This window comes from Somniosus microcephalus, chromosome 4, assembly GCF_052327205.1.
Source record: "Somniosus microcephalus isolate GS21.2 chromosome 4, FLI_Smic_1.0, whole genome shotgun sequence".
Classification (NCBI taxonomy): Eukaryota; Metazoa; Chordata; class Chondrichthyes; order Squaliformes; family Somniosidae; genus Somniosus; species Somniosus microcephalus.
Window position 1 is genome coordinate 270,159,889 of NC_140990.1, and position 25,015 is coordinate 270,184,903.

At 48.6% G+C, this 25,015-nt stretch overlaps 2 protein-coding genes across 2 annotated transcripts in view; one reads left to right on the plus strand and one right to left on the minus strand.

Annotated features, from left to right (window-relative positions):
• LOC147120454 (adenylate cyclase type 10-like) overlaps nucleotides 1-25,015 on the minus strand; it is a 135,863-nt gene that overhangs the window by 22,367 nt on the left and 88,481 nt on the right. Inside the window, exons 9-11 of the mRNA XM_085986417.1 lie at nucleotides 10,501-10,619; nucleotides 10,311-10,387; nucleotides 2,289-2,478 (exon numbers count right to left, since the gene is read on the minus strand). Of these exons, the coding sequence (XP_085842543.1) occupies nucleotides 2,289-2,478; nucleotides 10,311-10,387; nucleotides 10,501-10,619 (386 nt within the window). The remainder of the gene's footprint in view (nucleotides 1-2,288; nucleotides 2,479-10,310; nucleotides 10,388-10,500; nucleotides 10,620-25,015) is intronic.
• LOC147120455 (uncharacterized) lies at nucleotides 2,518-9,242 on the plus strand. Its single transcript, XM_085983663.1, has 4 exons — nucleotides 2,518-2,526; nucleotides 4,872-5,055; nucleotides 5,214-6,020; nucleotides 9,196-9,242. Exons 1-4 carry the CDS (start codon nucleotides 2,518-2,520, stop codon nucleotides 9,240-9,242), a joined length of 1,047 nt encoding a protein of 348 aa, XP_085839789.1.

A 25,015-nucleotide genomic window follows, 5' to 3' on the forward strand; every position in this document is an offset into this window, starting at 1 on the left:
AAGTCAGAAGAAGAAAGAGGGCCATTTCAATGCCTTTCAGCAAGAGATGTCTGGAATAAATTAATTGCTCAGCAATTCTGGTGACCAGCTCATTCCCCTGCCCTGAAAACTTACACAAGTTATGCCCCTCATAACACGAAACTCGGAAATGTAGAAAACAGTGAGGATAGTAACAGACTCCAGGAGGACATAGACAGGCTAGTGAAATGGGAAGACACATGGCAGATGACATTTAATGCAGAGACGATGATGTGATTAATTTTGGTTGGAAGAATGAGGAGAAGCAATATAAATTTTAAAGGGGGTACCAGACCAGAGAGACCTGGAAGTGTATGTACACAAGTCTTTGAAGGCGGCAGGACAAGTTCAGAAGGCTGTTAAAAAGGTATATGTGATCCTTGGCTTTATTAATAGAAGCATAGAGTACAAAAGCAAGAAAGTTATGCTAAACCTTTATAAAACACTGGTTAGGCCCCAGCTGGAAGAGTACTCTGGCCAATTCCGGGAACCACATTTTAGGAAGGATGTCAAGGCCTTAGAGAGGATGCAGAGGAGATTTACTAGAATAGTACCAGGGATGGAAGACTTCAGTTATGTGGAGAGACCAGAGAAACTCCAGAGTAGAGAAGGTTAAAGGGAGATTTGATAGAGGTGTTCAAAATCATGAAGTGTTTTGATAGAGTGAATGAGGAGAAACTGTTTCCATTGGCAGACGGGTTGGTAACCAGTGGACACAGATTTACGGTAATTGGCAAAAGAACCAGAGGTGACATGAGGAAAACATTTTTTATGCAGCGAGTTGTTATGATCTGGAATGCACTGCCTGAAACGGTATGAGAAGTGGAGTCAATAATAACTTTCAAAAGGGAATTGGATAAATACTCGAAGGGGGAAAATTTGTAAGGCAATGGGAAAAGAGCAGGGGCGTTGGACTAATTGGATAGCTCTTTCAAAGAGGTGGCACAGGACGATGGGTTGATTGGCCTCTTCCTGTGTTGTATCATTCTATGATTCTATTAACAGTCTATTAACATCCGTCACCACTCGGTTAACCCTGCATTAAAGAACATTGAAACCATTCAGTCATCTTCTATATCAATGACATACTGACAATGCATATTTAAAAGCTGCAGACCAAAGTGCCAAATGTGATTAAGGTGATGAATTCAATGCCAAACTCAACTGTCTTCAATTCATCTCACCCAAGTGTCAACCCATGGTCCATTTCTTATCAGAAATCTGGTGGAAAGTTGCTCATGTTTGGACCCTTGAGATGCGTGTGGCTGGTGACTTCTGGGTGCTCAAGCCTTTGAGGGTCTGGCACCAAGCCAAACTGGGAGATATTAGGACAGGTGACCAAAAGCTTGGTCAAAGAGGTAGGTTTTAAGGAGGAGAGAGATGGAGTAGTTTAGGGAAAGAATTCAAGATCTTAGATGGCTGAAGGCATGGCGACCAATGGTGGGAAGAATGGAGTGAGAGATGCACAAGAGGCCAAAGTTGGAAGAACGCAAAGTTTTCAGAGGGTTGTAGGGCCAAAGGAGGTTACAGAGATGGGGAGGGATGAGGCCATGGAGGGATTCTAACTCAAGGATGAAAATTTTAAAATCGAGGCATTGGTCGACCGGAAGCCAATGTAGATCAGCGAGCACAGGGGTGATGAGTGTACAGGACTTTGTGCGAGTTAGGATACAGGCAGCAGAGTTTTGGGTGAGCTCAGGTTTATGGAAGGTGAAAGATTGGAGACATTGGAATAGTCAAGTCTGGAGGTAACAACAGCATGGATGATGATTTCGGCAGCAGATGGGCTGAGGCAGGGCAGAGATGGGCAATATTAGAGGTCAAAGTAAGCGGTCTTGGTGATGCAGATGATATGGCATCCAAAGCTTAGCTCAGGATCAAATAGGATGCTGAGGTTGCAAACAGTCTGGTTCAGAGTTGTCTAGAACTGACTTAACGTAATTGCAGTATTTAAAAATCACTGTAAAACTTTTGCATTGTGCCTTTACTTATCCCCAAGATCAATAATTTCAATGTTTTTCTCAGGGTTTGCAGTAGAAATTTGTGTAAACAGTATATTGTATTTCTTCAGAAAAATAGCAAAGACAGCTTTTATTCTATACATATTTTACAATTCCTCCAAATATTCCATTTAACTTTTTAAATATTTATATAGCACTAAGCATAAGCCATTAATCTTTCAGTTCTTGAGAAAATTAAGCTCATAAGAATAGTAAAATAGTTTCTTAAGACTATGGACCTTCACACTCAATCCAGAAATTATTACTTACTTCTGATGTTTTTTGGACAGGTACTGGTAAATGGTACCTGGGTTTGCCACACCTTTCATAGCTCGTTTAGGAAGTTCAATAAAGTAGGAAGATGGCATCTTGGCGTGATAATGTGTCTCATCATCACAAGAAACCACTCCAGGATAGGTCATCATCAGTCGTGCTGCCAAGTTAACTTTCCGACCAATTACTTTTTAATGAGGAATGACATTAGAAAGAGTGTGAAACAATGATTATTGTAACATCTTATAGTATATTTAATACATTTGCATGTTCTGATTTATTATTTTGCTTTCATTGGTGATCTCCATTGAGATATATACTGCTGTAAGCATAAAATAATTTGGGTGCATAAAGTTATTTGAGGGGAAGTTTTACTTTTGAAAGTGATTATCTGGGTCAAACATGTTTCTAAAATTCAGATGGGGAACCAATTTTTAAAGTTACTCTTGTGCTCATGGCTCAATGGTAGTTTCAAAAGCAGAATTGAAACTTGCTGTCATATTCACTCCCATGTACAGGATAGATTGGCCAGGTTAATAATTAACCTTTAATCATGTAGATTTCTCAATGAAGAATGTAATCTCTCACCAAGTTCACCCTTCAGTTCCAAAGGCAAAAGATAACACATTGAAGACAACTGATTTAAAGAAAAAATTACTTGGTCAAACTTACTCACAATTGTAATGAAGGAAAGTTAAAAGTCACAGCAATATACTAAAAGTACAATAACCAGATATACGCAATAAATAATTGTTACAAAATAAAAAAGATCTAAAATGCTTATAGTCTTTTCCAGCAGCTTCTAAATAACCCTCTTCTCTGATACAGGAAACTTTCTGGTATCCGGCACGGACGGGACCGACGTGGTGCCGGTTCATCAAAAATTCCGGATAACCGAACGCTACAGTAAAAGATACGGAGCTCAGAGCTCCGTATAAAGCAACAAACCCTGTTGCTTAGCAACAGCTTCAGAACAACGTCCACAAGTTGCAAGCGTCTCTGTAGCTTAGCAACAGCTGTAGCCACACCCTTGCCTTCCTCCATTTGTTGCTGTGCAAGTAATAAAAGTTACCTGAACCGACTCCTGAATTTTGCCGGTTAACCGGCATTTCCGGTTATTTAGGGGCCGGTTAATTGAAAGTTTCCTGTAGTAAGCTGCATGGGGAATGTTGCCTCACAAAGCCCCTCTTTGTCCTTTCACCTACAGAGGTGTAGAAAAGCAGGAAATTCCAAGCCCCAGGAAAATCCATGAGTTTTATAAACATCTTTTCCTTTGATGAAAAAACATTCCGGCCAGTTCCATCAATAAATGACAATGTACATCATAAGACCCCGATTTGCAGATTAAAAGAGGTCTACTGCGTGAAACAAGTAGAAACTTCGGCTGCCCACTGTTAGGCCCCTGTAAAAGTGTCAGCAGGCAGAGCATAGTGGAGTGGTAAGTCTACTGACCCCATTATGAGGCCATTACCACGCCATTAACACAGGCTTCAGCAAGTTAAAATTGACCCCCATTTCTGTCCCATCACGTCAAAAAGCATGTAAGAAACAGCTAGGCCTAGAAATTCAGTTCGGACGCTATTGCGGCGCTAAAGTCGGGCGCTCGGCAAATTTAGCGGCCGCCGGAAAGTGCAGGCGAGCTCGCCGAAATTCAGTAGATTTGGCCAACTTTTTGGCCGAGCGCTGCAATAGGCGTTGGAACCCTGTGTTCAGGCGCTAATCCGGCGATGCGGCCTGATAATGCCGATTCCGGGCGCAGCGCAGGTGCGATCATGTGGTGAGTGTCAGCAGACACCCTGACGCCGGCCAGCTCTTAAAGGGGGAAGGGTCAACTTTGACTGCAGCCACGCCCTGCATGCTGTAGCCCTGCAACTAGGCCTCAGGACTGGTTGTGTACCAAATCAACGCCTGGAGGTAATGGAGAGGGCCCGTGAAAGAGCCCAGCGGTTCTCTGACCATGCGCTGGGTGTGCTCCTTCATGGGGTACGCAAGAGAAGACGGGTCGTGTGCCCGGCTAGTGGCAGGAAGGCTCCCAGGAGCCAGTTCAGGGAGGCCTGGACCAAAATTGCCCGGAGGGTCTCCTCCAACTCCGATGTTCCCAGGAGTGCGGACCAGTGCCGCAAGAAATACAATGACCTATGTCGGCTGGTCAAGGTGAGTACCCTTTCCAGTGTCCCCCTCATCCTTGCATGTGCACCTCCCATTAGGGCCAAAGGGACATCAAAGGTCTAATGCCCAGCCCTCCTGCCGCTGCAATGGCACTTGCATGTTAATCAATAGCTCTTTCTGCACTTATCACACTGTCCAAGCTATTCCACCATGGGAGGCCTCACACACAGCAACAGGGCACCACACTGTCCAAGCTATTCCACCATGGGAGGCCTCACACACAGCAACAGGGCACCACACTGTCCAAGCTATTCCACCATGGGAGGCCTCACACACAGCAACAGGGCACCACACTGTCCAAGCTATTCCACCATGGGAGGACTCACACACAGCAACAGGGCACCACACTGTCCAAGCTATTCCACCATGGGAGGACTCACACACACCAACGGGGCACCACACTGTACTTAGACGCCCTCCTTTCTCTTGCAGGCCAAGCTGGCGAGGAACGCCAGGAGCCTGCGTGTCACTGGTGGAGGCCCTCGCGATTACCAGGAGCTAACGGTTCTGGAAGAGAGGGTGGCCCGACTCCTGCGTCACCCGGTGACTGGGCCTGTGGCGCTCGGCGACGCCGACCCTATACTGGAACCCACTGGTAAGGACAGGACCGGGTGCACCTCTCTCCTTGCCCTCGCGCATCAGATCTACATCCTTCCCCACTGGCCGAAAAATGCGCATAATGCACCAGTGCGGCCTCCCTCGCTGTCGGCCTGTCCTCACTCTAAAGCTACACTTGTGCCTTCCTGCTTTCAGCTGGTGAGGAGGAGGTGCTCCCTGAAGCCCAGACAGCCAGGCCCTCGGAGGAGGAGGACGTCGAGGAGCAGCAGGAAGGCGCCACCTCGGGGGAACCCTCCTCCGCTCCAGGAGATGGCAATGAAGGGGAGACGTCTGGCGTGCCGGAGAGCCAGGGGGAGGGGAGCCCCGAACCTGGTCCCAGTGGCATGGACGCACGCGGCAAGGCTCCGGCGGCACGCCAGCCTTCTGCCCAGAGGGGGGAGGCGGTGGAGGGGAGGGCAGAACCTGCTCCCAGTGGCGTGGCCGCACGCGGCAAGGCTCCGGCGGCACGCCAGCCTTCTGGCCAGAGGGTGGAGGCGCCCTCCAGTCCGGACTCGGACGTCGCCCAGGAGGTGCGCCTCCTGGACGAGATGTCGGCGGCGTCGGAGCGGCGGCACGTCGAATTCATGGAGGTGGTGGCACAGATGCCTCACGCCATCGAAAGCCTCGCACAAAGTGTGGTGGCTTTCGGCCAATCCCAGGCCAGGGGGCTGGAGCAAATCGCAGCAGCGCACGCCAGGGGGGTGGAGCTCCTTGTGGCAGCGCATGAGAGGGGGGTGCAACAACTCGAGGCAGCGCAGCACGCCAGTCGCCAGCTGAGAGGTGCTGGGCAGACAATGGCACTGCAGATGCGGGCACATGCCGGCGCAGTTGGGGCACTGACTTCTGCCACCCTCGCACTGGCGCGGAGGCGTCGCCAGGCCAGCCGCCGCCCTGCTGCCGCACACCGGTCTGGCGACCAACAGTTTGGCGCGCTTGCTCCCCGGCCAGGCCGCCCGAGTGCACGTGTGTCTGGCGAGCAGCGCGCGCCTGGCATCACCCACCTTGTCCCCATTGGTGCAGGCGAGCCTGCCACTCCCCCAGCCAGGGTGTAAGGAGCTGCTGCAGGCAGTGAAGAGGGCCACCCACAGCTGCAGCAGCCACCAGCCGGCCCCTCCCGGGCCCGCCCTCGTGTAGGCCGACCCCCAAGGGCATCTGGCGAGACGCCTTGTCGCCCTGAAGATTCTTCCCCCAGCCTCGCCACAGCCTCACGGCCCAGCTTGAGGCGCAGCAGCAGGAGGGGCCGGGGCAAAAGACGGCTGTCGACAGACTCGCCCTCTCGCCACACCGAATAGAGTGTGGTGAGCGAGGGTTTGGGTGATGCGGGGGCTTCTGTTCTGGGGGGCATTATGTTGTTTGGTTTTATGGGGGTGTTTGTGTTGTGGGGGGGGCTTGTTTTTGTTAGGCCAGTGAGGAAGGCCATTTGGATGTTGATGTTTTGTTAGTCCTCCCCAGGTTTTGGGAGTGACAGAAGTTTGTGACTGTTTTTTGGGGGTCTTCTCTGTTTTGCTCTTCCATGTGGGAAGGGCCCTGAGTTTTTGAAATAAAGATGTTTATTTATTCACCATGTGCAGGTGTCATGTTTCAAGTGGTTGTTGGGTTAACCGGCTGAGGGCTTGCGGAGCGGCTGCCTTCAGCTGCGTTCAGTGGCCCAGGCCATTCCCTGACAGGGGGCCTAGAAGTGTCGAGCAATAAGCCCCCGGCGGACGGCCCTTGGACCTTGTCGCTCCCTCCTGGCCTGGTGCTCCTCCTCCTCAGGATCCTCCTGCTCGTCCTCCTGAGGTGGTGGGCCAATGTCAGGTGGCAGTGCCTGAGTCCTGCGGATAGCCAGGTTGTGGAGCATGCAGCACACCACGACGAACTGGGAGACTCTATCCGGCGAATACTGAAGAGACCCGCCCGAACGATCCAGGCAACGGAACCGTTGCTTGAGGACGCCTATCGTTTGCTCTATTAGGTTCCTTGTGGCTTGATGGCTTTCGTTGTATGCCAGCTCCGCTGGGGTCCTGGGCGCGCGGAGCGGGGTCATGAGCCATGTGCACAAAGGGTAGCCCTTGTCCCCGATAAGCCATCCCCTTGGTGGAGGCTGTGCCTGGAACATGTCAGCCACAGTAGTCTGGCGCAGGATAAAGGCATCGTGGCTGCTTCCTGGGAAGCGGGCATTGACAGCTAGGATGCGCTGCCTGTGGTCACACACCAGCTGCACATTTAGGGAATGGTAGCCCTTCCGGTTGCGGTATTGCTCGGCATTGTGGATAGGTGCCCGCATAGCCACATGCGTGCAGTCAATGGCGCCCTGCACCATGGGGAAGGCCGCGATCCTGGCAAATCCGACTGCACGCTGCTCCTGCTTGTGTTGGGTCATGGGGAAGGAGATGAATTGGTGCCTCCTCGCGAAAAGTGCTTCGGTGACCTGTCGGATGCAGTGATGCGCGGCGAACTGGGAGATGTTCGCAATGTCCCCAGCAGCGGCTTGGAAGGAGCCGCTTGCATAAAAGCTGAGAGCCACCGTGACCTTCACTTCCACCGAGAGAGACGCCCTGGACATGAGCTGTGGCTGCAAATCTGCGTGAAGCAGCTGGCAGATCTCTCCAACCACCTCCCTTCTGAAGCGCAGCCTCTTAACACAATGCGCCGCAGTCATGGTGAGATATGAGACCTGCTCCCGGTATTGCCTGACTGGGTAAGGCCTACGTTGGCGACGCCTAATGGCCCCTCTGCGTCTAGGCATGCCTGGCCCTCTCTCAAAGCGTCTGCGAGCCCTTCGCACAAAATGTAGCAACTGAGGGTTGGCCCCCCATGCAGCCCCTATTACAAAGTTCCAAACAGCAAAATCACAAGGATGCAAATGTCAAAGCACTGGCTAGAAGCCAAAAATACCTCTCCTATGGTGTCCGAAATCAGTAATCTCTGTGCCTTGCTCTCTGTGCAGAAATCCAAAGCAGTAAAGTCATTGCAGCGAAATGGCTGGCTTTTATGGGTGAGTGGATGTGCCCTTTAATTAGCGCTCCCCGAATCCCACAGGGCCTCTGTTGAGTTCCATTTCACAGTTCTTAGCAGCGCTACGCCCACATCGGCCGGGCGCCACTGAATTTCCGGTTTGGGGCGCACAAACGGCGTTGCACGACGGAATGACGTCATAAGATGCGCGCGCAGCTGAGCGGGCGCTAACACTTTGCGCCGGCGCTAAAGCCCAGCTGAATTTCGGCGTAGGCGCAGATCCGGCGGTGCCCGGCCGCTAAGTGGATAGCGCCGGAAATCTGCCGCTAACGGCTGGCGCAAACAGCTGAATTTCTAGGCCCTAGTTCGCTCACTGTGAGACAGATAATATTTGATTGGCATACAACCACTAAACAAAGAAATTTCTCTCACAAAACCCAGACAATTTTTAAGTTTGGCCGTACACTGATTACCTAAAATCATCTAAAGAAACCTCAGTAAAATCTTTAAGCAACCTTTTCATGTACTAATATTAGCGTTCTATATCTGCTGCTTTTATATTTAGATATAAACATGAATCATAGAATGACTTAAAAGTGAGGTACTAATCTAAATTCAGCTTTTTCTTACAAAATTCCTGTTCAATCAAGTACATTTCTAGTAGTAAGAATGTTTTAGGTCACAGCCAATTTAAAGCTGAGCGAATTGGTGTGTTTTCTCAGCATCTTCTGCTTTTATTTCTGATTGCCAACATCTGCCGTTTTTCCTTTTATCCCACAATGAATGGGATAAGAACAGTGTGCTGATTCAATGCACTACCCAGTTAACCATTGTTGGTGAAAAATAAATTCACTCAAGTCTGTCTTAAAGTAAAAGTGAAAGTACACAGTTTATTAACAGAACGTTCTGGGAGAAGGTCATAGACCCCGCGGTCTAGTGACACCCTTCTCATTCTCTCTTGGTTGGTATAGCTTTTTATTCTATTTTCATCCAATCACATTGTATTACAATAATCACCTGATCACATATGGCTTATTTATTCTTTTCAGTATTAGTAAAGGTTAGTTACATCTTACTATGCCTTTGGTCACAGGTCAAATTCCCATGACCCCTATATTCTGCTGTGTCTACAATTTTTAGCTAAAGCAGCACATTTCTTTATCCCTTACTCAGAACACACACATTCTGTCTTGTCCCACAGCTGCGTCTTATCTTTGTTTTGCAAAGCTTCCCTACACACTGGCCTAGAAATTGGGTTTTGGCTTAGCCAGGGCTTTAGCGCCGGAAGTTAGTGCCGGCGCTAAGTCCCCCTGCGCGCGCCAAAAATTCAGTGGCGCCGCGCCCAAACGGCTGCCGGCGCTACTGAAGGGTCTTAGCGCCTGGAAAAGGGCGCTAACTGCCGTTTATCGCCGCAATTCCGGCGCTGCGGCACCCGATGCGGTGCGGCAGGCTGGGGAAGTGCAGGCCTCCTCCTTCCGTTAAGGAGGAGCTGCCTGCACCCGGCCGCGGCCCGCGCAAATCTGTTTAAAAATGAGCCCGGCACCTCGGACAAGTGCCGGGCTTGCATCTGTTCCGGGGGGGGGCGGGGAGAAGTCCAGCGAGGGAGCTGCGGGCAGGCGGCCGGCGGGAAAGCGGCCGGCCGCCGCGGGGCCTTTAAGGCGCCGGCGCAAACACATGTTGGACTCTGTTGCCAGAGTCTTAGTTGCGGCTGCCACGGGCGAGGCGGCCGCAACTGAATTTCGGCGCTGGGGCCCGTCGGCATGGCAACCGGGACGCTGCGCACACCGATGACGTCATCGGTGCCGGCGCAGCGCTACCGGTGCAACGCCGCTTTAGGGCCCCAGGGAATTTTTCAACTGGCCATAACTCTGGCGCTAGTCCCTCTAGCGCCTCAAAAGCGGCGCTAAGGCTAGTGAATTTCTAGGCCACTGTCCTTTGTTTAGTTCTGCTTTTTCACATAAGAAAGTAGCACTTTCAGTCTGTACTGTCTTATCTTTGTTTTTTCACATAAGAAAGTTGTTAGTATGAGACTTCTTATCGCCACCTGGTTCATTTTAGCTCTTGTTCATCTTCACATGACCCCACTCCTTTGTTCTGATTTTAATTCTGCTGGCACCACTTAATTAGTGGTTACCTCGGCTGTCTGAATTCTGAGAGGGTTCATTTTAACCCCTTCAACCATAAACAAATGGTGAATTCTTCACACAAATTTGTTTTACATTTAAAAGTGGCATTATGTTATTTAAAACAGAACATTTAGTGTAAACACAAAACCAACCAACATGGTATAATTTTCTAAATGACTTCTCTGTTTACCTGTATATTCATGGCGTAGCGGATGCCCAACCACTCCACAGAATAGCGGACCACTTGCAACGCCAATAGATGCTACACTGAAAGTATGGGAAAATATAATAGGTAATATTTTGAATATTACCTTAAAAGTTCCAAATGAATACATTTTGTATGATCTTTCTGATACAACGAAACAATTTTAAATGTTTACCTGATATATTTAAGCTTTTTACAGAATTCACGAACATTGTGTGCACATTGTAAAGCATTTGCACATTCATCGTCTCCTTTGTCACCAGGAAGCCCAAAAGCACAAAGAAATGTACATCCCTGGAATGAATGACATAGATGACAAATGTATATATGTTACATTTGGATTTAAATACACAATTTTTACAATTGAGCTGTGATGAACAATATACTTGTATTCAAAATTTTGTCTGATCCAAAACGCACAAGTCCCAACAATCACTGTATTAGTCTGCTCTGTCCCATTAATAAAAAGTACATTTTTAAAAATTATCAACATATAAATTGGTGGTAAAAATACAATTTCTATCAAAAAAGAACCTACAAAGAGAATGACAAGTTAGTTTGCTTTTGATGGTGTTGGTTCAAGGAGGCATTTTGGCCAAGATACTGCAGAACTCCCTATTCTATCTCTAATGGTATCCAGTTGACCTACCAGAACAGATGGACTGGGTCTCTGGGGAGAATCTTAATTCAAAAAATGCATGCATTTGGGTCAGGTGGGAAGTTAAAGTGTTAAAAGTCTGTATCCCGACCAGAACCCGTCTCCAAGCTGCCTACTTCCGGTTTTGATGCAGGCGGGACAGGGGCGGGCAGCCAACCCGCTCCAAGGCCTCGTGAAACATGCCAGCTAAAGCAAGTCGAGGACTGCTGGATCCAGGAGGTAATTGCCTTTACACTTGCCTCCTCGATCCAGCGTCACTGCCTAACCCACCCCCCCGCGATCAGAGACCCACCCCCATGAGGCATCTGATCCCCTCCATAAGGCCCCACCCTGCTCCTGGTCTCCTGATCTGCTACTCATGGCCCCTGATCTGCTGTTCCCAGCCCACCAATGCTCACCTGCCCCCTCCCTGCACTTCCGATGCTCACCTGGACCCCCTGCACCCCGCTCCTCCAGCCCATCGATGCTCACCCACCCGCCCGCCCCCCCTACTGCTTCTCCAGCCCTGCTCCTCCGATGCTCACCCGGCATTCCACCACCCCCCCCGCCTCTTCTCTGTAGGAAACCTGTTCTTCCAGGTTTCCCAACCACTTCAGAGCCCCCCGCCACCCCCCCCCCACCCCACTCCCAACCTGCCTCCCCATTAAAATTCAGGGCTCTGTTTAACTTCTCATCCAAAGACAATTCCTCTGGCAATAAAGCACTCCCTCAGTAATGAACTGTTGTGTGAGCTTTGATTATGAGCTCAATTTGTGAGGCTTGAATGCACAACCTTCTAACTCAGAGACAAGAGTGCTATCAAATGAGCCAAATAATGACTTGCTAAGTCATTTTCATTTATCTTTCAGATTAAAAGTCATGGCTCACATCAGTGTTTGGGATTCTCTACTCATCAGTAAAAATAAAGTAAGGATTGATAACTGTAATGTTAAGTTTTTAGGGTGTGATATTTACGTAAAATCAGTAGGGCGAGCTAAATTTAAAGAAAATAAAGAAAGACTTGCATTTATATAGCGCCTTTCACGATCACGAGACATCTCAAAGCGCTTTACAGCCAATGAAGTACTTTTGAAGTGGAGTCACTGTTGTAATGTGGGAAACGCGGCAGCCAATTTGCACATAGCAAGCTCCCACAAACAGCAATGTGAAAATGACCAGATAATCTGTTTTTGTTATGTTGGTTGAGGGATAAATATTGGTCAGAACACCGGGAATAACTCCCCTACTCTTCTTCAAAATAGTGCCATGGGATCTTTTACGTCCACTTGAGAGAGCAGACGGGGCCTCGGTTTACCGTCTCATCAAAAGACGGCACCTCCAACAGTGCAGCACTCCCTCAGCACTGCACTGGAGTGTCAGCCTAGCTTTATGTACGCAAGTCCCTGGAGTGGGACTTGAACCCACAACCTTCTGACTCAGAGGCGAGTGTGCTACCAACTGAGCCACACCTGACACTGTACCCATACAGTGTAAAAAAAAAAAATTTTTTTTAACATATTTTTAAATCATTTCAGTGGCTGGGAAAGCTGCAACATTCACAGTTCTTCATTTGCCACTACAGAAATTTGTGTGTCAGAATGGAGATGCAATCTTAAAAAAATTGTGCAACACATCATACATTCTAAGTTTCTTTCATGTGGATTAATCTAAAGTGGGCTGAATCACCCTCCCTCCCTGGAACAACAGGGGAAAGTGCATGCACCAAGGTACTCCGAAGCAGCACTGGAGACCTTGGAACAGGAGGTTAAAAGGAGAGAGATCCGCTTTCCATAGGGGGCCAGGAGGCAACAAAGCAAAATGCAGCGGGATTATATAGTAGAATGCCAGCACTGTAGCTCCAAGGGCGAGGACGCAGCGCAAAAAGATGTTTAATGATCTCACACGAGGGGTCAAGGTCAGTGAATGCATCTTCAAATGCCATATCCAACCAACTGCACCACTAGCCTCACACACTGCTCAACGCAAAGCACCCCCATCACTCACCTATCAATCACAACTCACACCTCACATTCACATGCCCCATCTCACCCTCACACACTTACCACTGCTGCAAGCCTCACACCCATATCTCACAACTTGCACACACTGCAGCTATTCAGCCATGACAGGCACATAACCCAAACACATTGCACAACATTCATTGACACACTTCCCTTTCCCCTGCAAACCAAGGTGGTGCATAACCAGCACCAGCAGGAGCTAACAGGCGGGGGGGTGGGTGGGGTCAAGCATGGCTGCAGAACCTGGCCCAGTTGGAGGACACAGTTCTGGCTATAACTGGAGGAGTCATCACTGAGGCCATGGCGATCGGCAAGGCTGAAAGCATTGATGATGACGCTATGCTCATATCTAATCCTTTTTCTCACATCCCACTTCCCCCTCATCCCACAAACTCTTTCACTTACAAGCTGCTGATGGTATAAGCATATAAATCTTGCTTTCCCCCCTCCCCTCACCACAACCCCACCCTTGTGCCTTTTTCCTATCAGATACCCAAGAACTTGAACCAGCCCAGCCTGTTCATGAAGAACTAGAGTAGGAGAGTGATAAAGAGACACCGTCACTCGATCTGGAACTCTCAGGCACCAGCTCAGAAAATGGCATTGCACAAACTTTAGAGGGTAATACAGAGGTGGGATCTGCACATGGTGAGCCAGCGGGCATGAGTGGGCTGCAGCCATGGCAAAGGGAAAGGTTAGTGCAGCTGCCAGCTCCCCAGAGGGCAAGGTCGCACACAAGTTCTGCTGCAGAGAACTCAGATGAGGACTTTGAGGGGTGGCTTTCAGAAGGGTGATGGGCATGCACACAGAAATGCTAGGTGCAATTACAAGCCTGCCAGAGAGCCTCTTGTCACTGTCAAGGAGCATGGAGGAGTCTGGCTCCAAACTTCCACAGGGCTTTGCGCAGAGCTTGTAGCCAATGATTTCCAGCATGGAAGTTGTAAGAGCCATAAAAGCTTAAGAAAATACTTTAAAATAGTGGTTAAATGGCATAATACAGTTAATTTACCTGACCGACTTATTGTATTAAGAAACCCCCTATTTTCTTGCTCCAGTAGTATAGTCCGAGACACCCCCTTCATTCTTGCCACAATGGAACAGTCCCTAAGCCACACATGGGTGCAGCCATTTTACAGTTTAAACTACACGTGGTTGAAGGAGGCAGAAGCTGTGAGGTTTGGAGCAGTACAGTTTTTGACCGTGTTCGTTTATACGTGTTTGCTTTGTAATTCCGTTTGTTAAGTGTTATAGTAAACAGTTTAAAAGACAAAGCTACGTTTGGGAACATTTTATTTCGACACGCGTCTACTCGTTGTTAAAAACCCCACAGCTCAGTGGCTGCCTGTTTGGAAACTAAGAAGTGCCACTACATTAGTCAAAAACTTGCTCCCTAAGAAGGAAGGGACGGAATCGTCGGCGAACGTATACCCGAATGGTCACGGAGCCAGACGACAATATAAGAAAGCGAAGGTACAGTGACTGCTACTTGCTTTGTTCATTCTATTGAGAAGCTAAATAAGAGCTGCGGGTAAAATGGCCGAGGCCTTACGGAGCCAGGAGCTTCCATCAGCCAGAAAGATTGCTGGCCAAAAGAGGGAAATAAAGCTCACCCCAAAGGCAATGGAAGAGAAGTTACATAGAAGCATAGGCGCAAGGAAGGCTAAATTAGCTCAGATAACTGGAAAAATGAAGATAATTGATCGTCTCATGGAAGATAATGCTAATATTAAGAAAGCTGAAGACATAATGTATTACGATTTCTCCAAGCTGCATGAAGAATTTAATGTACTCAATGAAGATGTATTAGCACTTCTGTCTGAAGAAGAGGGAAACGCTGATCAGCACAACTGGTTTGATCTTAAATCAACCAGCATTAAGGACTATATCAAGGCCACGGAACAGTGGATGTTAAAGATTCGTCAAGATGCTGATACAGCAGAGAAAGATAAAGTTGACGATGAAGTCGGACCAGACGATAGCATTTCAGAGACTTCCGCCAGACCGAGCAAAAATCGAAAAGAAGGTAGCTCTGTTTCTGGACGCAGGTCAGTCGCTTCTACCACAAGCTCGTCGCGACGCATGAGAGCGGAGGCTGAACGGGCGGCGTTGATGGCACGCGCAGCATCTTTAGCGGAGAAGCAAGCTCTTGAACGGGAAGAGGCCCAACTGCAGGTCCAAGAGGCCCAACTGCAGGCCCAACGGGCCCAGGTGCAGGCAAAGAAAGAACAGCTGGAGATAAAAACAGCTATCGAGGTTTCAGACGCCAGGTTGAGTGCGTACGAAGATTATGAAGGCTCACGGGACGGCGGGAGCCACTGCCAGTCAACGTCGTCACATAGAGTTGGATCCAGGGCACCTTCAAGAGTTACAACAGAGCCCGAAGGCAATCCCCTGGCATTACAGCGTGGAAGAGTGGCCTCTCCACTAACAGGAGCACGTGATGCTACCCCAGACGTCAGACGGTCTAGACTAGACCCTGCTGATGACCACCAGAGGCCTGAAGACACAGGGAGAAGCCTATACCGAGTGATGCAACGTCAAAACGGAATTACAGAGATGCTTGTAAAACAACAGAATCTGTTTCGACTCCCTCAAAGAGACATACCAGTGTTCCAAGGCGACCCACTCAAGTATAAGCCCTTCATCAGATCCTTTGAACAAGCCATTGACTCCAAAACAGAGAGCAGCAGTGATAAGTTGTACTACCTAGGACAGTACACCAGTGGTAAGCCACAAGACCTGGTCAGAAGCTGTGAACACATGAGACCGGACCGGGGATACATAGAAACCAGGAAGTTGCTGCAGGAGCACTATGGTAACGAGCTGAAGATAGCCACTGCATATATCGAAAAGGCTACCAAGTGGCCACAGATCAGATCGGAGGACGGAGAGGCATTGAACGCATATGTTCTTTTCCTCATAGGATGTCGCAACACCATGGAGGATGTTGAATTCATGGAAGAGATGGACAATCCTACGACTATGAGAATCATCATCTCTAAGCTTCCTTACAGGATGAGAGAACAATGGAGAAGAACAGCCTTTGAGATAATGGAGAGACGGAAAAGTAGAGCCAGGTTTGCAGACTTAGTGAACTTCATAGACAAACAGGCTAAAATTGCTAGGGACCCATTGTTTGGAAACATCCAAGATGTCAGCCCGACCACCGATGGAAGAGTGAAAGCCAAGCCTGTTGAATCAAAGACTCTCAGGAAAGGTGGTTCCAGGGGAAGCAGCTTTGCAACTATCGTCACCCAGGCCGAGGAAGAAAGGCCCCAGAACTCATCTCCCAAAAAGAGCAGCACAGTGACGCCTGCTAATGCCTTTCAGAAGCCATGCTTATTCTGCCAGAAGAATCATACATTGGATTTCTGCAGCGACATCAAGGCACAGCCACATAAGGACAGAATCGAATTCCTGAAGTGCAACGGCCTATGCTTTGGATGTCTCTCTCAGGGGCACCTGAGTAGAAACTGTAAGCAAAGAACAACACGCAGAGAGTGCACTCGGAAACATCCCAGTCTGCTGCATATCCATAAAGAAGAACAAGTCTCTAAGAAGAGTGAAGAAAACAATACCGACGAGAAGGTTGTTTCAAGTGCTCTGGTGTCGCTGGAACCAGAGACTTGTGGACTCACTGGGGCCGGTGACAGTGATTGTATTCTTGCCATCGTACCAGTAAAGATCAAGTCTAAGAGGAGCGAGAAGCTTGTGGAGACTTACGCCTTCATGGATCCAGGTAGCTCAGCAACGTTCTGCACAGAATCACTCATGCGACAGCTGAACGTTAGAGGCAGAAGAACAGAAATCCTATTACGCACCATGGGTCATGAGAAGTCAATGCAAAGTTATATCCTGTCAGACCTAGAAGTGTGTGGACTTGAAGAGAAGGACTTCATAGACCTGCCTAATGTTTTCACACAGAGGGAGATTCCTGTTAGAATAGGGAACCTAGCCCTGCAGAAGGATGTGGATAGATGGCCTTACCTAGAAAAGGTGCGTCTCCCATACATTGAAGCAGAAATTGGCCTATTAATTGGAACCAATGCCTACAAAACTATGGAGCCATGGCAGGTGATAAACAGCAAGGATGACGGACCCTACGCCGTCAGGACAGCCCTTGGATGGGTAGTCAATGGACCGGTAAGGAGAGATGATGGCCACCAGTCGAACAAGGAGGAACGACAAAACGTCACAGTTAATCGCATCTCTATCGCAAGCATTGAAGAGCTGTTGATACAGCAGTTCAACGCAGACTTCTCAGAACGCAGCTGTGAGGAAAAGACAGAGATGTCACAAGAAGACCATCAGTTCATGGGTTTGATGACAAGGTCTACACAGTTCATTGATGGCCACTATCACATTGGTTTGCCACTGAGAAGACAGACCGCGAAGATGCCGAACAATCGCTGCATAGCAGAGCAACGCGCCATCAGTCTAAAGAGAAAGCTGAACAAGAACCCCGACTTTCACGAAGACTACAAAGACTTCATGAGAAACATCATAGCGAAAGGCTATGCTGTAAAGGTGCCCGAGGAACAGTTGAACAGAGACGATGGAAGGGTCTGGTACATTCCTCATCACGGGGTGTATCACCCAAAGAAGAAAAAGATCTGTGTAGTGTTTGACTGCACCGCCTCATTCAGAGGAACTTCACTGAATGACCAGCTGCTTCAAGGTCCTGATCTTACTAATACCCTCATTGGCGTCTTGACTAGGTTTAGACAAGAGCTCGTTGCCATGATGGCAGACATAGAATCAATGTTCTACCAAGTTAGAATCCCTGATGAAGATGCTGATCTTCTGCGCTTCCTTTGGTGGCCAGATGGCGACGTTAGTCAAGCAATGGTGGAATGTAGAATGGCCGTACACTTGTTCGGAGCCACATCATCTCCCAGCTGTGCAAGCTACGCTCTCAGAATAACTGCAGAAGATGGCAAAGGCAAAGCACCATCAGAGGCTGTGGAGACAATCTTCAGAAACTTTTATGTCGACGACTGTCTGAAGTCCGTGTCAACAGAAGACGATGCCATCGCACTGTCAAGAGACCTTAGAACTCTGTGTTCGAATGGAGGATTCCATCTGACTAAGTGGATAAGCAACAGCAGAGCAGTTCTAGCTTCTATCCCAGAAAAGGAAAGAGCCACTGAAGTCAAAGATCTGGACCTGAGCCACGATGTCCTTCCTATCGAGAGAGCTCTTGGTGTACAATGGTGCATCGAGTCAGACACGTTCAACTTCAGGATAATGGTGAACGAAAGACCATCCACAAGACGAGGGATTCGCTCCGTGGTCAGTTCCATCTACGACCCTCTTGGATTCCTGGCACCACTCATTCTGCCGGTGAAGCTGATGCTACGAGAGCTGTGTAGAGACAAGAGAGGATGGGATGAAGATATCCCAGAAGGTCAAGCTCAGAGATGGCTCAGATGGTTGACAGATTTGCAACAACTTTCTAGCTTCAACGTCAGTAGATGCATCAAGCCCGCGAGTTTTGGAGTTACAAAGACGGCTCAACTACATCATTTCTCGGACGCCAGTGAGGACAGCTATGGCACGGCTACTTACCTCTTGCTGACAAATCAACAGGGCCAGAAACATTGTGCCTTCCTCATGGGGAAATCCAGGGTGGCTCCGCTGAAGCAGGTCACCATCCCGAGACTGGAATTGACGGCAGCGGTTGTTGCAGTTAAAGTTGACCAGGTGATGCGGAAAGAGTTACAGCTCCCATTAGAAGAATCTGTCTTCTGGACGGATAGCACGACGGTGCTGAAGTATATAGAGAATGAGAAGATACACTTCAAGACCTTCGTAGCAAACAGAATCTCATCCATTAGAGAAGCTACACAACCATCTCAATGGAGGTACGTAAACACCTCATTAAACCCAGCAGATCAAGCCTCACGAGGATTGAAGGCTGAAAACTTCATGAGGAGTGAAACTTGGATACAAGGCCCAAGTTATCTGCTGGAAACAGAGAGATCATGGCCAGAAAGACCAGATATGCCAAGTCAGATTGCTGAAGACGACGTCGAAGTCAAGAGATCAGTCACAGTAAATCTCATAAATACGAAAGAGAACTTTGACACAGTGAACAAGCTTGTTAACCATTTCTCAGGATGGCACCAGTTGAGGAAAGCAGTTGCATGGTTTCTAAGGTTGAAAGAGTTGCTGCTACACCTGAGCGGTAAGAGAAAAGAGCACCGAGCCACTATCAGTCAGTCTGAAAGTAACCCTGATAAGCAGAGAATGCTTCTACAGCAGTATACGCATCATCACAAGACCACATTGGGCAAGAATTCATTGACCGTGGAGGATTTGGCCAAGGCTGAGAAGGAGATAGTTCGCTTCAGTCAAAGACAAAGATACCCAGAAGAAATCGAAGCTCTACAGCGAAATACTCCAATCAAGAAAGGTAGTCATATCTACAAGCTGGACCCTACACTGCAAGATGGAGTACTGAGGGTGGGAGGGAGACTAAACAAATCTGCTATGCCAGAGGAGGCCAAGCATCCTGCTATCCTTTCTAAGGACCTCCGGGTTGCTACCCTCATTCTTCAGCATATACACCAGAGTATTGGACACAGTGGGAGGAATCACGTGCTTGCGAAGCTAAGACAAAGATACTGGATTCCAGGAGCTAATTCCGTAATAAGAAAAATACTCTCTGAATGCATTGTTTGCAAACGGTTACACGCTAGAGCTGGGGAGCAGAAAATGGCAGACCTGCCTGAAGACCGTTTGTTACCAGACAAGCCCCCATTTACAAACGTAGGGGTGGACTATTTCGGGCCTTTCGAGGTAAAGCGAGGACGGAGCCTTGTCAAGAGATATGGTGTGCTTTTCACTTGTTTGACCATCAGAGCTGTTCATATTGAGGTGACACACACGCTTGACACTGATTCCTGTATTAACGCCTTGCGGCGCTTTGTCTGTAGAAGAGGACAGGTGTCCATTATGCGTTCTGATAATGGCACTAATTTCGTCGGAGCGGAGAGAGAACTACGGGAAGCTATTGAAGGTTGGAATCAGCTTAAAATACAGGAAGCCATGATGCAAACAGGAATTAAGTGGATCTTCAATCCTCCGGCTGCATCCCACCACGGAGGTGTCTGGGAAAGACAGATACGCACCGTAAGAAAACTACTCAGTTCTGTACTGAAGCAGCAAGCGCTTGACGACGAGGGACTCCAAACCGTTCTGTGCGAGGTCGAAGCCATCATTAATGACCGACCGATAACTAAGACATCAAATGATCCCAATGACCTCGAAGCCCTGACTCCGAACCACCTGTTGTTGTTGAAAACACAGCCAGCCATGCCCCCGGGAGTCTTCAAAAAGGAAGATCTGTATGCCCGTCGGAAGTGGAGGCAAGTTCAGTATATGTCAGACCTTTTCTGGACCAGATGGACAAGAGAATACTTACCTCTGCTACAGGAGCGTCAAAAATGGTCCAAAATAAAGAGGAACTTCATTGTCGGAGACATTGTCTTAATTGTGGATGATTCAGCCCCTAGAAATTCTTGGTTGATGGGAAAAATAATTAAGACCATGCCAGACTCCAGAGGCGTCGTTCGTCACGTTTGTTTGCAAACCAAGACCAGTACCCTGGAAAGACCGATCACAAAGCTCTGCCTGCTACAAGAAGCAGCGTGAAAGGTTCCCGAACGAAAAAAGTGGACACTTATATTGTAAATATGTTGAACTCATTAGTTTATGACTCTTAATGTTTGAGTAATTGATATGCTTCATGCGCCTAGTCAATTAGGGGCCGGAATGTAAGAGCCATAAAAGCTTAAGAAAATACTTTAAAATAGTGGTTAAATGGCATAATAGTTAATTTACCCGACCGACTTATTGTATTAAGAAACCCCCTATTTTCTTGCTCCAGTATAGTCCGAGACACCCCCTTCATTCTTGCCACAATGGAACAGTCCCTAAGCCACACATGGGTGCAGCCATTTTACAGTTTAAACTGCACGTGGTTGAAGGAGGCAGAAGCTGTGAGGTTTGGAGCAGTACAGTTTTTGACCGTGTTCGTTTATACGTGTTTGCTTTGTAATTCCGTTTGTTAAGTGTTATAGTAAACAGTTTAAAAGACAAAGCTACGTTTGGGAACGTTTTATTTCGACACGCGTCTACTCGTTGTTAAAAACCCCACAGCTCAGTGGCTGCCTGTTTGGAAACTAAGAAGCGCCACTACAGAAGTGATGGCCAACTCCATTAGAGCACTTGTGGATTCAATCACGGTGCTGGGTGTGATGGGCGATGTCTCTGCTTTCATTGCAGCACAAGCGGAAGCAACCCAAAGTCTGAGTGCTGCAGTGGAAGCTTTGACTTCTGTCATGCAAGCTCAGACTACTGCCATCGTGGCTGCATTTACCAGTGTGGAAAGGGGCTTGCAAGATGTCACAGCAGTCCAGCAATCTCCTCCAACAGATGGCTAGGAATGCTGAGGCACTGCATCGGAGGATTGGCAATGGCTCTGTGGAGCTCAAATCTGCTGTCCTCTCTTAGGATGAGAGCTTTCGTATTTCCACCACTGCCACTCCACCAGTGCCATTGCTGTTGCCCGTCAACCAGCCAGCTCAGACTGCTGCCGCCCATGCCAAGGTGCTGCAGTCTACAGCCGGGCCTTCTAGGCCCAGAGTTGCTCGAAGTCGTCCTGCAAGTCTCCCCCACGGAAAGTCAGCAGCCTTCCGCCAGCCATGCTGTAGCCACTGGGGTAGCACTGTGTAGCAGCACTAGAATAGGCAAAGGCACATGAAAGACAGACATTAAGGGAACGCACAAGGGTGATTAGTTGAATTTGTAATGTAGTTTTGGAATTAATCATTTATAAATTGTTTGTTTTGTGATGGCTTTCATTTCAGCATTGTGGCTAAGAGGACGCTGTGATGTTCCGTGATAGAGGGAGGGGCAGGTGGGGAAGTGGTGAGCAACGGGGATCTGGGATATCATTCATGGGGACCGGAGTCTGATGATATACTCACAGTCAGCCTGTCCTGAACAGGGATTTGCAGACTGCATTCTCCTTTCCTCCTCCTCGAGGTGGTCGCAGAACCCGCGGTGGCAAGGGCTGCGTCCTCATGATAGCCAAGTTGTGGAGGATGCAGCAGACCACCACGAATGACTGCTGCCAGGGTACTGGGCATTCACCATCATAATGTGCTGGGTGTGGTCGCACACCAACTGCACATTAAGTGAGTGGTACCCTTTGCGGTCACGCTACATCTCAGCATTGATATGCGGTGCCCACAAAGACACGTGTGTGCAGTGCATGGTGCCCTGCGCTATGGGGAAGCCCGATATCCTGGCAAAGCCACGAGTGCACCCCTTGTGCTTATCTCTATTTAGAGAGAAGACAATGAAGTCCCTTCTCCTAGAGGACAGAGCCTCCGAGACCTCTCGGAATCAGTGATGAATGGCCAACTGCAAGATGTTTGCTATGTCACCTGTTCCAGCCTGGAAGGATCTGCTGGCAAATAAATTGAGGGCCATAGTGACCTTGAGTGCTACTGGCAGAGCCGTCGTTGCTTGCTCTGAGGCTGCAGGTCTGGTTCCAAGAGGTGGTTGAATTCTGTGATTGAATTCTGTGATCACCTCCTCGGTGAAGCGGAGCCACGGAACACATTGTTCCTGGCTTAGGTGCAGGTAGGAGAAGTGCTCCCTGAATAGCCTAGGTGGGTAAGGCCTCCTGCTAAGAGCCTTCCTCTCCTATCCTCATGCTGCGGTGCAAGGGAGATGGAAATTAGAGCCCCCATGACTAGGAGCATGTGATGTAGTCAGAGGCCTTCCAGTAGCAGCCCATGGCTTTCCAACGTCCAGCAGCATTCCCTGCATGCTTTAACAACTTTATAAATGTCTTCCAGTGAGGCAGTATTCATATAATCTCTGCAAGAGCCAGTACAAAATAAATAATCAACTTACCTGTAAGTTGGGTGTATCCCTTTAAATAGTGCTGGTGGGTGGTTCCTCGTGCAGCTAAACATACGTTCAACAGTGCATCTTTAGAAGAGGGCGTTGTTTGGAGTGGCGATGCCGAAAATGGCGGGTCACGCGTCGAATCAGCGTTGCACGCTGACTGACATCACAATCTGCCTACTCTGCATACTGCCGGTGCATGCATGTCCCGACCGTGCTATCATCCTCACCAAGATGGCAACCAGCACGGACCATGCCGGAAGTGCCGTGGTCGGCATTTTTTTCTCCAAACTGGCCTTAACTACCTAGCGCTAAGGTGACAAATTTCGCAACCATAATATTTTGGTAATGCATTTTTTTCTCAAAAATAGCCAGGAGCCTGAAAGTTTATTAAAGCAAGTCTTAATTTGTTATTCAAAGGAAAGATGTTTGCATATAATCACAAACATTGCCAGCCTATTGTGAGAAGATGGTGGCTTCATGACATCTGAGGTTCGAAGTGTCGTTGCATTCCATTCACACAAGGGGCTTAGCCAAGCAGATATCTGGAAGCCTCTTGCAAAGGGGTAGACTCTCACCTCAGGGTAGGAACTTTGATTGACAGTTCGGTGATACAGGCAAAAGTTTAAGATATCAAGGAAAAATCTGCGTAATGTATTTAGAGAATTGGTTATTGAAGTAGAAGATTTGGAAACTTTGGTCAGAGAGTGAAAATGTAACAGATTACAAAGAAAAAGGGGGAGAAATTAGTGTGTTTATCGCCACGAGATGGTGCTAAAACACCGTACAGTGCTCGATCGCCAGCTGATGGTAGTTCCAGTGGTGTACGCCATATCCGTCTTGCTGGCAGCGCTGCCGCAAAACTTGCTTGGCAGGGATGTCGCAATCACGGAGATCATGACGTGAGTGAGTGCGCAATGCTTACTTGACGCCTGATCTCTCAACTTTGTTTTGGCCATTGAACTTACTGGCTGAAGAAAGCAACAACAGGTTGAGGTGGCGTGCAGCAACAGGAAGTAGGCTGCAGCGACACTATTTAAAGGGATCATCACCAATCACTTGCATTGACAGGGTTTTGAAGTATGAGTGGATGTGTGCTACTTCCTGCAACTGCAAGAGTTTTCATTAGTTATTTCAAGGTTATTGTGTGTTCTGGCAAGTACAAAACTCCCTCATTATTTTTGAAACGCTTCAAAGTACAACACTTGCTAAAAGTCATGGGGGATGTACTGGCAGTCGACCTCATCCTTCAGCATCTACGATGGAAGGGGCGCAGTCAGCGAGAAAGACGGGAACATGTGCACAGAGGGAGGAGGAGGGCCAGCAGGGCTCTCAACAGGAGGCCTTACCCACCTAGGGTTTCTGACATCACTTCTCCGACCTTCAATTAAGCGAGGAGCAGTGTAGTAGACTTCACTTCACCAAGGAGGTGGTCACAGAACTCTGCCACCTCCTGCAACCAGACCTCAAGCCTCAGATCAGGACGACTACAGCTCTCCCAGTGGCAGGCAAGGTCACTGTGGCCCTCTATTTCTTCGCCAGCAGATCCTTCCAGTCTGCAGCAGGAGACATAGCTAATATTTCACAGTTCGCTGTCCATCGCTGCATTTGGGAGGTCACTAAGGCTCTCTACACCAGGAGAAGAGACTACATTGGCTTCCCGATCACCAGAGAGAAGCAGGACAAGCGTGCATGTGGCTTTGCCAGGATAGCAGGATTCCCCATGGTGCAGGGCGCCATCGACTGCACCCATGTGGCTTTGCGGGCGCCACATAACAATCCTGAGATCTTCCGTAAAAGCAAAGGATACCACTCACTTAATGTGCAGTTGGTGTGCGACCACACACAGCAAATCCTCAATGTCAATGCCCACTATCCTGGCAGCAGCTACAATGCCTTCATCCTGCACCAGACCAGTGTGCCAGCACTCTTCCACATCAAGCTCGTGGATGGCTGCTCAGAGACAAGGGCTATCCGCTTTCCACCTGGCTCATGATTCCCGTCCACAACCCCAACAGTCGTGCTCAGCACTCATATAATGAGAGCCATGCTGCCACCAGGAACATCATCGAGCAGACCATCGGCCTACTGTTCCGCTGCCTTGACCA